This window comes from Clinocottus analis, unplaced genomic scaffold, assembly GCF_023055335.1.
Source record: "Clinocottus analis isolate CAN_PGR_092001 unplaced genomic scaffold, fCliAna1.0.p SCAF_9, whole genome shotgun sequence".
NCBI lineage: Eukaryota > Metazoa > Chordata > Actinopteri > Perciformes > Cottidae > Clinocottus > Clinocottus analis.
In genome coordinates this window covers 17,099,109-17,113,135 of record NW_027176251.1, presented here as the reverse complement: position 1 = coordinate 17,113,135, position 14,027 = coordinate 17,099,109, and the positions used below count along the sequence as shown (strand labels likewise).

At 40.9% G+C, this 14,027-nt stretch overlaps 1 protein-coding gene across 2 annotated transcripts in view; it reads left to right on the top strand.

Annotated features, from left to right (window-relative positions):
* The window catches only part of LOC137780738 (proprotein convertase subtilisin/kexin type 4-like), a 162,589-nt gene that overhangs the window by 29,605 nt on the left and 118,957 nt on the right, over window positions 1-14,027 (top strand). For both annotated transcript variants that reach the window (XM_068568930.1, XM_068568929.1), the window contains 2 exons: window positions 3,763-3,866; window positions 10,747-10,849. In XM_068568930.1, coding sequence (XP_068425031.1) covers window positions 3,763-3,866; window positions 10,747-10,849 — 207 coding nt within the window. The remainder of the gene's footprint in view (window positions 1-3,762; window positions 3,867-10,746; window positions 10,850-14,027) is intronic.

Here is a 14,027-nt window from a genome sequence, read left to right as displayed (position 1 = left end):
TCCAAACTATTTATCCAAATATGAATTATTCATGAATGACAACGTTACGGTTCAGAAGTGTGCAACACCTGGACTGTGTGGGTGTGGTTTTACCCAATTTGATTGACAGTGGCCTGGCGACATAATATAACAACTTCACAACTATTTCTAAATATTTTTTTTCCCTCAAATTATTCACATTTTATAAATAGAAGTAAAATAATATCTTACTTAAGGTCATGTAGAATAGAAAAAACACAAGATTGAATAAATAATAAAATACAATAAAGCTGATTAATGAATTTTAAGTGACAAACAATTTAACATGTAATTGTATTGTCTTTTTGTTTTGATGTAACTTTAAAAAGTAAAATTGTGAAGGAAAAGAGTAAAAAAAAAGATTAAGGAAGATTGATTGTGTTTATTATGTTGGAAATACGTCAGACCAAAAAATATTGCTGCAAATTTTTTGCTGTTAAATAGATGAGTAGTGATTCAGTTTTATTTCTACAAAAAGTACAATTGACATCACGGTCAGTGAATTACAAATATTTTCTTTGCATGGGTTCGGGTTAGTTTTCCAGCAAAGCCCCTCCCATTTCAACGTAGTGAGAAGGAAAATGTGTCAAAAATGAAGATCAAGTGAATACATCCCATGTATTTACAGATTTTGATTACTTTAAGTAAACACACTGTGCTTTTGTAACACACTGTGACACGCACACAGCGGAGGTGAAACTAGAGGAGCTGTTGAGAAATTCTGCTGTATTACCTGCTTTGACAGATTTGCGATATTTGTTTCTCAATTATCACATTTTTACCAGCTCATAGCTAGTAGGAGCAATTATAGTATTATCATTTTATTGCTGTATGCGTGGTAGGATTGACAAAGAAATAATTACTTTATTATTATTATGGGTTCCCGTACCTTGTACTGGAATTAAGACCCTCATTTTACTCTCTCATCAGTCCATCTTATTATAAATTTGTTGTGTCAGGATGTGTGGGTTTGCACTTTGTCGCTTGGGTCGCTTCTATTTCTAATGGTTTGTTTAATTAGTCTGACAATTAAAACAAGATCAAAATAAATCAATAAAAGGACAATTAACTACCTGCATGCAAATTCTCAGCTATCCTTTTTAAAGTCCATAAATAAATGACCAGTTATATACTTTACTCTTGATGCACACTTTGAACATTTGAGCAGATGTATACTTTAGTATAACTGCTAAATCACTGGTCCTCAAGTAATATTTGCTATTGACAGAGAGGCGATCATCAGACACAAGTACAGTGATGCCCACTGGCACATGTCTGACGTTACATTAACATTTAAACAGGAAAGATAACTTTTCCCACTCGTTGATATCCAGTCTAATCAATTACTTATATTGATCAAATATATACCTATTACATTGATATACATTGATGTAACAGATGTAACCGACTGACTTTGGCACTTCTTCATTACTTATTATAAATACTGAAGGTCAAGATTTTAAACTATTAAGTTGATTCATTTTAGTTATAGACAGATGATTGAAAGTTTAACCAGAAGACTCAGACTGGACGCGATCACCAGCTGGGAAGACGTCTCAGTCTGTTGGAGTTGTTGGCACTACAGAAACACCTCATGTACAGAAGTGTTTCTGAGTGGACTTTGTTCTGCCATAAATTGACTCATGATGATGAGAGCTTTGGTTGTGCTCACACTGGCATCAAGGAGAGCAAAGCTGCATCATAAGCAGGCCAAGGTGGACAAAACACAGTAGAGTCAAAGAAATAAAGGATCGACTGGCTTTGTTTTTGCCGATATAGATCCTTTAAAATATGCCCTGACTGGCCCTGATACTAATCTTTAGGATCGTGCTGGGAGATCTCTTATCAAATGTAAATTCTTTTTTTTTGGAAGTGGTTTCTATGACTTAGACTTAATATTTGATAATATATAGTTTTCATATTGCTGCTCTTGTTGACCGCAGCTGATTGTTCATTAAAACAACATTTTGGACCAGTATAGACTTCAACATTATAGACCAACAGCAGCGATCAGACACTACATCTACTCAAATGATGTCATCGCAGATGGTTTCGCACTTTTGATTGTCTGTATTCGGAGACTTACCCAGGTTTGGTTAAACAATGTCGTTACATAGTTTTTGTCCTTACTGCAAACCATAGTACCCCAAGACCGCATGCAAGCATGCAAGAAGCACTCGTACAAACACATTTGCCGAGGCATGCATCAATTTCCCATATTTTGAATTTTCTTTTGGTACAAATAGAATTTATAAGTTGTCCAAATCTTTCCTAAGATTCATGTGTAATTAGTCTGCTGTTATCTTAGTTTACATGTTTCACTAATATACTGCTTATGTCATTACTTTAAATACATTTTGAGTTTGAAATCCCCACATAAATGAACTTTATGCTAATGGTTATTATCCTGTTTGACTCTGCAAATTGAAATAAAGGCCAGTGTAATTCTAAATGCATTTATTAAACCTATCTATGTCAAAATTGAATTTCAATTGGCTATTAATTCTATTGTATAGCACACAATATCTATAATATCAGTACGAACATCTCAAACTGTAAAATGGCTTTAACCCAGCTCCTGTTTTTTTCATTTTCATTAAACCATTTCTTCTTTGTTTCAGTGACAGTACGACTCTCAGGTGTCACGGCATTAACAGCAGGTCCCTAAATTCTGCTGCTGACTCTGTTGAGAATAATAGACTTTCCTTTATGGCTCTCTGAAAGCATGATGTAAATATAGGGCATACGGGGCAGGAAACATAGCCTAATATACTACTACAGCGTTAATTATGTTAATTCACAATTCTCATGAACTCATGCTCACTTACTCACTCGTGGCATTCATCATGTTTACGCTGGTCATTTACGCGCTCTTATCTGAAGCAAGGAGCTTTCGCAGAATCTGAATGGAATGAGCCCACCGTACAAAAAAAAGGACGAAAGTTTAAATGCAAATAAGAAAATGCTTTTGCCTAAGGTTCGATGGATCTAAACGAGATCAGAGATTTATATTGACCATACTGACAGCAATCTGTATATGAGTTATACATCTTGGGACTCGTGCATAGAATTTATGTTGTAAACCAGCTAAGACCTAGACCTAATTAAAGTGTATTTGGTTAACGTGAAGGCAAATATTTGATTCATGAGTCACCAAATCAAATGGTTGGGGATCAATATGTGTTGCATTTCACCCCTAATTAATCATGCTTTAAATATATGCATGCATGTTTGTGTGCCATAATGTATTGAAGACATTTCAGAAAAAGGGAATTCCCATTACCAACTGGTACAGTATTAATTAGTTTCCTAACGCATACAGCATATTATGAAACAAGCTGATTCATATCCATCGCGCGTGCGTCCGTCTGTGTGTGTGTCTGAGAGAGAAAGAAAGAGGGAGTGGATGGCAGCGAGATGGAGTGCTGTGCAGGGTGAAAATGTGAAGAAAGATAGAGTGCCAATGAATGTGCATGTAGTGTATGGGGAGAAAGGTGCAAGCCTTGATGAGCTGATAGCACATCAACAGACAGCCAGCCAAGCTGTGCAGCAGTAATGAGATGCTAATGCTATGCTAATGCTATGCTAATCCTCCGACAGTATTCCACCTCACTGGAGAAAAGGGGAATTTGGGAGGCCTTTCACCATTGGTTGGAGACCAGGGACTTCCTGGTGTCAGAGTTCAAAATAAGAAGAAAAAAAACTACACACACATCCACACATGATGGGTCTGTGTGTTTGCAGGTTCCCAGAGGAGAGAGTCTGCATCCGACAGGCAGCCTGGGGAGGATAAGAGTGACCAGTCCCTCACCTTCAATGACCCGCTCTGGCTCATGCAGTGGGAACTGGTGGGTGTTAGTATTTGTGTGTGTGTTTTGTGTTCATTGGCGTTATCTGGGAGCCTCCTCTCTTTCCTCTCAGCCCTTGTCCTCATGGTGAAGGATGTTCCTCTGACAGGCATAAGTCAGGCAGGCTTTCATGTGTGACTGGAGAGAGAGACAGAAGAGAGAGAGGGAGGTACCCAGATTATGGAGGAAAAGAAAGAGAGAGAGAGAGAGAAAGAGAGAGAGGAGGTGAATGGGGTTGTCCATGTTGAACTGAGACAGATGTCGAGGATTGATGAGGCTCGGCGCAACCCTGACACAAACTGCGCTGAAACAAGACAAGCTCATCCCTTCAGCAGAATCTTGTTCACGTGCTTTGGCCAAAATGTGTTTGTGCAGAACAACAGCAATACAAAACTAGCATGTTTGGCGATGAAAATCTTATTTGTTTTAGTTAAATTGTTGCAAAAAATATTTAACGGCTGCATTTACAGGCTTTGTTTGTATTATCCATATTTTCTATGCATAAATTAGGTCAAAGTTTTTCACCTGGGGGAAGTACCACTCCCTCCTGGACACATTTGGGTTGGTACGAGCAACATATTTAAGTGTTATGCCCAGACAGCCCTACGAATACGAGTGATTACATGATGAACAATGGAAGAAAATCGTCCTTAACTCAATAATCAAGAAAAATGTAGATATTTCTTGAGTTGATCTCTCTCTCTCTCTCTCTCTCTCTCTCTCTCTCTCTCTCTCTCTCTCTCTCTCTCTCTCTCTCTCTTCTCTCTCTCTCTTTCACTCGCCCTCCTCTCCTACTCTCATTCTGTTGTATTTTATCAGCCTCTGGTGGATGTGGATATTGATTGAGGGTCAGTAATCTGCTCAAGGTTGGTAGCCTGCCAGGACCAGTGTGACGTGTGTGTGTGTGTGTGTGTGTGTGTATATGAGTTTGAGCTTGCGTGGTGTATATGTTTGCTACAAGCGTGTGTACATCATGGGTGAGCAGTATACACAATCACACACACAAGACAAGTGGACTCTATTGCTTAAGACCAAAGGAGCTTGTTCAAAGCTGCTAAAATCCATACACTATCTTTACATGCTGTGTGTGTGTGTGTGTGTGTGTGTGTGTGTGTGTGTGTGTGTGTGTGAGAGAGCTAAAGCTGAGGGGCAGCTTAGATAAAGGCGGAGAGGACAGAGAGATTGTTTTGTTGTTGATGTGTCTGCATGCATGTCTTCTGTAAAGAGGAAGTGTTTGGTTTTTGTTTTATGTTCTTCTCTCGCATGATTTTTTTTCACACCTCTGTGTATATACATACATACATATATATATATATATATATATATATAGATATATATATATATATAGATATATATATACATATATATATCTATATCTATATATATAGATATAGATATATATGTATATATGTATATATATATACACACACAGACACACACACACACACACACACACACACACCCCGATATATATATATTGGGGGGTGTGTGTGGGTGCGCATACACACATACTGATAGGATCGGTTGTGTTCCAGTGCTTCAGAGAATGATTACAATTCTGGTGTGTGTGTGTGTGTGTGTGTGTGTGTGTGTGTGTGTGAGAGAGAGAGAGAGAGAGAGAGCGTGAGTCTGTGTGTGAGAGAGCGTCAGGTTCAAGATGCCTCACTATGGGCTTATATCCAAGTTTACTAAAGTCTATGTCTGTTTTTTGCACAGGTGTGTGTGTGTGTGTGTGTATGTGTGTGTGTGTTTGTGTGAGAGTGTGTGCGCATGTGTGTGTGAGAGAGTGAGAGTCTGGGTGTGAGAGTCTGTGTGTGAGAGAGCGTCAGTGTTCAAGATGCCTCACTGTGGCTTATATCCAAGTTTACAAAGGTCTATGTCTGTTTTTTGCACAGGTGTGTGTGTGCGTCGTGCACACACTCCCCATGACATGTCCTCGTGCTGTGGTGGACACTCGCTTGCTCGATGCCTCCATTCATCTGCTTTATTCTCACACACTACAAAGCACCGCTTCCTAGATGCAACCCACCATGAACAAACATATGCATAGACACACAGAGGCACTTCCTCAATATACATCTCTCTCTCTCTCTCTCTCTCTCTCTCTCTCTCTCTCTCTCTCTCTCTCTCTCTCTCTCTGTCATTCCCACATTCCCATACACATGCATACTTTCCTAAATTGCAACAATGGACTATTGTTCTCCACCAAACAAGTGTCTACCTTACTAGTCATTTTGAAAACAATAACTTATTGTATTTTCTTTTCTATAATGTAAATGCAAACATGCTTTTTTTTTTTTTTTAGAGAGAGAAAATTGCAAAGAGGGGAATTGCAACACTTACCGATGTTTCCCAACCCCCATGGCCTACTTTAAAACTTTGGTGAACACAGATTAAACAGCTACAATAACAGACAGTACATGAATCAAGACTCTCTTGTTACCTTTTAGAAATGTATTGAATAAAAAAAGAAACCACATTTACACTTACAATAATTTCATCTTCCATCCATCCATTATCCGAACCGCTTGCTCTTTAGGGTCGCGGGCGCTGGAGCCGATCCCAGCTGTTAATAGGTGAAGGCAGGGTTCAACCTGAACAAGTCGCCAGTCCATCGCAGGGCAGACATAGAGACAGACAACCCTTCACCCCTACGGGCAATTTAGAGTCCAATTAACCTAAGCTGCATGTCTTTGGACTGCGGGAGGAAGCCGGAGAGAACCCATGATGACACGGTAGAACATGCAAACCCCCAACAGAAGGACCTGCCAGACCTGGATCCGAACCCCAGACCGTCTTGCTGTGAGGCGTCAGTGCTAGCCACTACACCACCGTGCATAATTTCATCTTGTACCATTCAATTATTTGTTTTTTTGGCTGTCCGCAGTATTATCCTACACTCATTAAAAAATACAATTAGCCACCAGATGCTGGCCAACAAGCTGAGTCTTGACACTCGGGGTTTGGTCCGGAGTAGTGCTCTAACGAATCGATGTCCATCCGTGATCCGTATGAATAACCCCCACAGTTCGGCACGTATGTGAACCACGGATTAATTGCCGTTTACCTTGACCATCAAAGTGTCAAATAAAGTTTTACTGATGTTGATATCTGCAAATATTAAATAAATTATACGATAAGGACATCAGCATTTATGCTTTCCGTGTTTAAATTGACAACAGGAAGCAAGGTGACCTTATGATGCGTTCAGGCTCTGTTTGGTGAAAGTCAGTATTGGGCGTAGGTAAATCATGACGTTATTAGGATGTGTTCACATGTAATCTTGTAAAATGTAGTGTTGGTGAGAAACTTGAATTAATCCACTTGTTAGTTTTCACAACAACATAAATTGATGTTCGAAATGGAATTATGACTTGTTTATCCATCATGGTTTACACTGACTTCAGAGCGGTTGAAATGATTTTAATGAAAAAGCCCACAGCCTTGGAAATTAGTAAAAAAAAAAGGGATTTTTAAAGTTATTTTTGCTCTTTTTTTCTTTTGTGTTGATACAATTTGTGAGCCTATCCGTGATACGATCCAAACTGGGCTTTATGATCCATTGCATCACTAGCTAGATAAAGTTAGGCTCACCTTATAGAATTGATTTTGGAGCCAAAGTCCTGGAGTAAGGCTGGTCTTTTTTTTTTAGGGTGAGAGGTGCCAGGCAGTTGTGCGAATACACAAATCCATGGATGAGCGGCACTGTATTGGAGTTTTATCAGGGGAACTGGAGCATCGCCTCTATGCAACTGCGAGTTGCTGAGAGGAAGTCTCTGACTGTTTGCGCTCATCCGCCAAACAGGAGTTTGAGGAGACCATGTTTAAAGACTTTCAGCTGGCCTCAAGGAAATTATGGCAAACTATTAGATGACTCAGGAAAGGAAAGCAGGCCTGGGGAGGAAGAACACTTTGAGGAACGCCTGAACATGACCAATGGGTCCTCCGTCAAGGCAGCAGAGTTTGAAGACTCAGGGGAAGACTCAACCATATCCCTGGCAGAGGTTGCAAAGGTTTTCAAAAAGTTCCTTGTGCCGTGCTTGGGTCGATAAGATCCTCCCTGAGATGCTGAAGTGTCGCGTGGAGGTCGGGGTCAGTGGCTGTAGAGTGGCAGACTGGGCTGGTGGATCGTTACCCCTGGGGGTTCATGGGAGTTTGCCCTTCCAGTCTACTAATATGAACTTGAAGAAGATTTGTGAGCCTGGACAGGATTTCAAGGTGTAGCCGGGAGAGGAATGTTTGGGGACCTTAGCATCGCGTCTTTGCTCTTTAGATGATGTCGTTCTGTTGATCCCATCAGGCTGTGACTCACTCACTGGGTCTTATGGAATCCGAGTGTGAAACAGTCAGATTGCCTCTCTTTCAAAGGTTTTTTGGGCCCCAGGGTTGACAGAGAACATGCTTGGAAGATGTGCTTCAGTTTATGACAACTCAAAACTGTAATGAGGTCAAAACAACACTAATACATTCTTATCACTTCCCGGTACGAACATTTAGCGTATTTCTTTAAAAAAAAAAAAAAAATCTGGATACGTCCAGGGAACTTTTGACCCGATGTCCCAACAAACATGGACTTGTGTCATTCTGCACAGTACAAGTGGGCATCTTTTATTCTGTAATGTACCTTAACAAACAGATTGCATTCCTATATAAGTATATTTAGGACAGACGTACAATGCAACATTGAAATAAAATCCTGAGCTTGGTCAGGGACCACAAAAGGCCTGATGTTAGATGTGTTTTTAATGATGCATTTAATTGAAAATGAATGATTTCATTTATAAAATGATCGTAACAACTCTTTTAAAACGAGATTGGTTCCTTCAGTATGTAACTTGTTACCCGACAGTCTGAAAGCTTGTGGAAAGAATTATGTGTTTTTGAGACGCTACAATCCATGCTCGAGCCATTCCCTTGTTTGCTATAATTTAAATACATTTAGTAGAATCTCTTCGACACAATCTCAGCATGATTTAAAGCATGACCAACAGTGGACTTTCAAAATGTCTCCAAATTGCTCATCGGCTCACTGTTTGTGAACGTGTAATGACTTTGAGGACCACTAGATAGTGTTACGCACACACACACACACACACACACACACACACACACACACACACACACACACACACACACACACACACACACATACACACACACACACACACACCCCTCCCCTACAGAGCAGTTGTATCCCCGCATTGTTGGAGATTTTTAAAAAACTCACTTTGAATATCAAACCGGTCGTGTGTATGTATATGGGCAGCTGCTGACATTTTTTTAGTAAGACATTTTCATTTCCTTTATGAGTGTTTATTTGTTTGTATGTGCATCTATTGTGTTGTTTTTAATTGTATAGTTTGTGTGTATGTCTGACCATTTCAAGTTGTATTGGTCCAGTGTTGGTGTGTGTATATTTGTATGATGGTGTTTTTAAGTTAATGCTCTTTTTGTGGCCACCAAAGCTCATGGGAGTTGCAACAATGGCTATTTTTTTTTTCCTGTGGAATGTGTGTGCAGATTTGTGTGCTTGTTTGAAGGTGGGTGGATTTGTGGTTTGAGGCACAAGGATAAAATATCTGTTTCTGTGACTTCCTCAAGAACTCTCTGGGCTCCTTATGGGCACTCTGAACACACATACTGTGTCTAAGTGCAGTCATACACAAAGATGTGCACATATTTAGTTTAACACATGTTTATGTGAGATAATATGTCCATTCATATGCACACACAATACAGATTCTGCAGAAAATATTTTCACATGCACTATGTAGACCACAAGAAAACAACATTTTTCCTGATGGGGTGAGGATGCTGACTCTTCTTGTCCAAATTGGACAATTGAGCAATGCCCGGACAAAGGATGTTTTAATGAGTAGAAACAGCAATGACTGTGTAGGTTAGGACAACTGTTGTACATACAGCAGATTACTAAGAAGAGAACAGCAGCCTGACTATATACTTCTGAACAGGTGATTTGCTAAATTACTAAAATTGCCTCTTTTATCGGCAAAAGTGTTCTTGCAACAAGTGCTGTCGTCATCAACATGACTGGAGCGTAAACACATCCAAACATTTTGAAATGGAGAGAGCAGTTGTAATACCTTTTCCAAGTACAGAAAGCAGAATCCTCTCCACCAGGTCTTCAATATCAATATCAATATTCTGTCTTTCTTTTGGCCCAGTTTGTTTTCATGCAGGGGTGGCACAGTGCGGTAACGCAACATACCGCAGCGTTGTTAACTCAGCATTTAAGCACACAGATGCCACTGTAATCTTATGTGTGTGTGTGTTTTTGTTCTTTTGTTCCATTATCAATTATTTGGGCCTGCAGCATAACAGTGTAATGCAGAGAAGAGGTCGGGGGTGGAATGAATGTATCATAAGTAGGAAGAAAATGTAATCCGCAGGTGAGTACATGACTGCCTGAGCAGCCGGGCAGGTCGGCAGGAGCAGGAAGCCGCAGTAGCATCTAGAGGACAGGTCATGAGTGGTAGACATGGGGAAAAAGGAGACGTTAGAAATGCATGTCACACAGATGGAGAGCAGGATGATGCCGATGCATGCTCTACACAGGGATGAGCAGGCAGAAGCGCAAGTGAAATTACATTACAAAAAGATTACTAAAATTCTGCCACCGGATATGTAAAAATACCACAGCAAAAATATACAAACCGGTAAACTAAAACAAAAAACCCCTATGACGATGCTCTGGCAAAATGTTGGCTTTGCATGCAGTGACCGTAAACTTACTGCGAGTGAGCGATGCATTGTGTGTTATTTTCAACAATAAACATCTCATTGTCATAGTCCATTTCAAGTTGTGATAATTGTGTGTGTGTGTGTGTGTGTATGTGTGTGTGTGTGTGTGTCTGTCTAGTTTGCACAGGGCAAGTACTCCAGTGGCTTTGACCTGAATGTGATGCCAGTGTGGATCAACAACATCACCGGGGATGGCGTGGTGGTCAGCATCATTGATGATGGTGAGTCCAACCTTCACTGCAACACCTCTTCGGCAACATCTTTAAAATGTGTACACAAGGCACATGATGCTGACACTGTTAATGGCATATTTTGAAGCACAAATATTAGTCTGCACAGTACTACATGGATACTTTATGGTTGTGTACAAGCTGGAAGCTTCATTTTGAGCGTACACCTATTTGTTTATCACAATAAGGCCAAGAGCAAACGAAAATATCTGGAACATAAACATATCTTACTTATTGCAGACTTTGCTCTTGCATTTGCTGTGGTGTGTGCTATTCAAATAGATTTTAGGATTGCAAAGACTCTTCAAGTTTGCGGTGATTAAGCTGAGCTCAGACCCTCAGTGGAGAAGGTGATTGATTTATGTTGGTGGCCCGCCCCACCCTCCACCTCCACCTCCACCTCCACCACCACTACCACCACCATCGTCATCTTCGCCTCAGTCACGCCACAATGAGAATTCATTTCTCTCTGATTGCTGGGATATCTGGCAACAAGGGAAATGAGAGAGCGGCATCTTATGAGCTCATTCATCAAGAACTAATTGAAGCCTCACTAGTCTCAAGTGCTGATAGAGCTGGAGTAGCGTTGGAGTGTGCTGTTTGGTATGTGTGTGGTAAAAGTGTTCATGTGACACTTTTGTACTTGGATGAACCAAGTGGCTCTGACGCCATAGTGTGTGTAAAAGTGGAGGAAATGTCTTATAAACGTGTCGTTATTCCTAGATATGGCATATTTGTGTGTGTGTGTGTGTGTGTGTGTGTGTGTGTGTGTGTTTTTCTGTCCACTTACGTCTCTTTGTGTATGAATTCTTACTTTGCTGTCTGTTATTGATGGAAGATGCTGCTATTATGGTGGACGGCTGTGGACAGGAGGCCTTCTCTTCGCTGTGCATCCCTCTGCATACAGACAGCTACTCATTGTGTGTGTGTGCGTGCGTGCGTGTGTGTGTGTGTGTGTGCGTGTGTGTGTGTGTGTGTGCGGGCATGTGTGGAGGGGGCGGGGGAGAGCTATTGGTGGCGAGGGCTGGAGGGCGGATACAGAATGAGCAAGCAAGTCAGAGAAAAAGAGAAAGAAATAAAATAGAAGAAAGATATAGAGGGAAATGTCAGGCGAAAGCAAGAGTAAAAAGGATTCAGAGAAGGGGTGAGCAAGCGTGTGTGTGTGTGTGTGTGTGTCTGTGTCTGTGTGTGTTAATGTATATGTATGTGTATGAGACAGAGTATTTGACTTGCACCACTGAATCTCCTCTCCTCCGAGGCTATTGTACTTTGCTCCACCTCTCTGTATTGATTCCACCGGGCAAGAGCTCTTTCTCTCTCTCTCTCTCTCTCTCTCTCTCTCTCTCTCTCTCTCTCTCTCTCTCTCCCTCTCCCTCTCTCTCTCTCTCTCTCTCTCTCTCTCTCTCTCTCTCTCCTTCTCTTTCTTTCATTTTCCTGTTCCCTCTTTGTTAAGTATGAGGTGACTCTTTCCTCTGGCGAACCCTTAATTTTTTCTCTTCTCTTCCCTCTCTTCCTCTGTCTCTCCTCCTCTCAGACAGTCTGCCTCTCACAGCTGAAAGATTGTGTACGCGCTCACCTTTAGCCACCTTTCAATCGATGCCTATTGATTTTGATATCACAATGAAATAAATTATGTTTCTTTGAGTGAAAGCCCCCTCCTCCTCTATCTCCGCCCTTCAATCCAATCCCTCTGTTTTTAGAGGTAATGCAATTGGCATCAGAGGTCGACCCTCTGCAAGCGTCGAATCACATTCACCATGCCACCTTCAATTTGCATGCTCGTGGCCGGGTTTGCTTCTGACGCTCCTCTTTCAGACTATTGTCCCACTGTTGCACCATTAGATATGGTTGCATTACATTAATTGTATTACTGTACCTTAATGGACTTCAGCATGACCCTTGCAAAACAATTTGAAATTGTACTCTTCCAAACTGTTTAATTTCACGTTAATGTTGTGGCAATATAGCGTTCTCAGCTCTGACACATCAGACACGTTTGATTGATTATACAGTGTATTTGTAAGGTAGCAACGACTACAGTCGGGAGATCCTGACCAGTCGTGCTCTCTCCATCACTCACCGTCTCACCACGGTGACTATGTAACAAGACATGAAGTCAATTGATTAGTTGATTAGTGGGTTAATATTGATAATGATTTCTTTTAAGTAATTTTTCAAAGAAAATTGACAGAAATGGTACACTTAAGTTCTTAAATGTGCGAATCTGTTGCTTTTCATGGTCTTACATTAAAGTAAACTAAATATCTTTGGACAGCTGGTTGGACATTTGATGCCATCACCTTGAGCACTATGATATTGATGAGGTTTATCACTGATTTTCAGGTTTTATAGAGTAACCGATAAATTGAGAAAAATAAAAAGGCAGCGTTCCTTTCTATCTCTGACACTGTAAGGCATTTTGGGAGTGTCTCTCTATGTAATGGCACGTTAAGGAACAGATGATATTTATCTGTGGTCATTTTGTACATGTGTGCGTGTACGCATGTTTGATGAATAGTAAATATAGATGGTACCGCTGGCCTGTGGGAGAGCGGGTCAGATTTTCACCCTACAAATATACTTGTTTTTAAAAGAAGATCTTAAATTAGCAAGACATTGGTGCCTTTTTTGATATATTTGCTTTTGGAGAGTTTCTTTTTTCTGGTGGGGTAAAATAAACAACAAAACAAAGTTAAGGCTACATGTATGGTGATATTGTCCAATGTGAAGCTTCTGTTGGATCACATGGCGATACGATACTGTGTGTGTGCTTCATAACTGGTAACTGGCGTGCTCTTGGACCCATCGTAACCAGCTGACGCCACTGTGACTGTCACATACAGTGCACATCAACAAAAACATAAAGTAGCCATGAGTGCAGTTAAACGTATAGATTCATCAGTGAAATGGCATCCCGCCAATCTCCCTCCCAACCTTTTCCCACGGCAGCCCCACCGTGTCCCTGTCACCCGGCTATCAACGCTGGCCTCTGTCCCTCCTGGCTGGGCCGGCCCGAAAGCACTTCAGTATCGATTGGCGCTCACGCCATTGTCATGACATGTCATTGGTACAAAGAGAGGCCCAGGACGCAAATTAGACCGGGAAAGGGAGGGAGAAAAAGGAAAGAAAAGAGGTGGAATACACACAAAGAAAACCAAGCAGAGTCAAA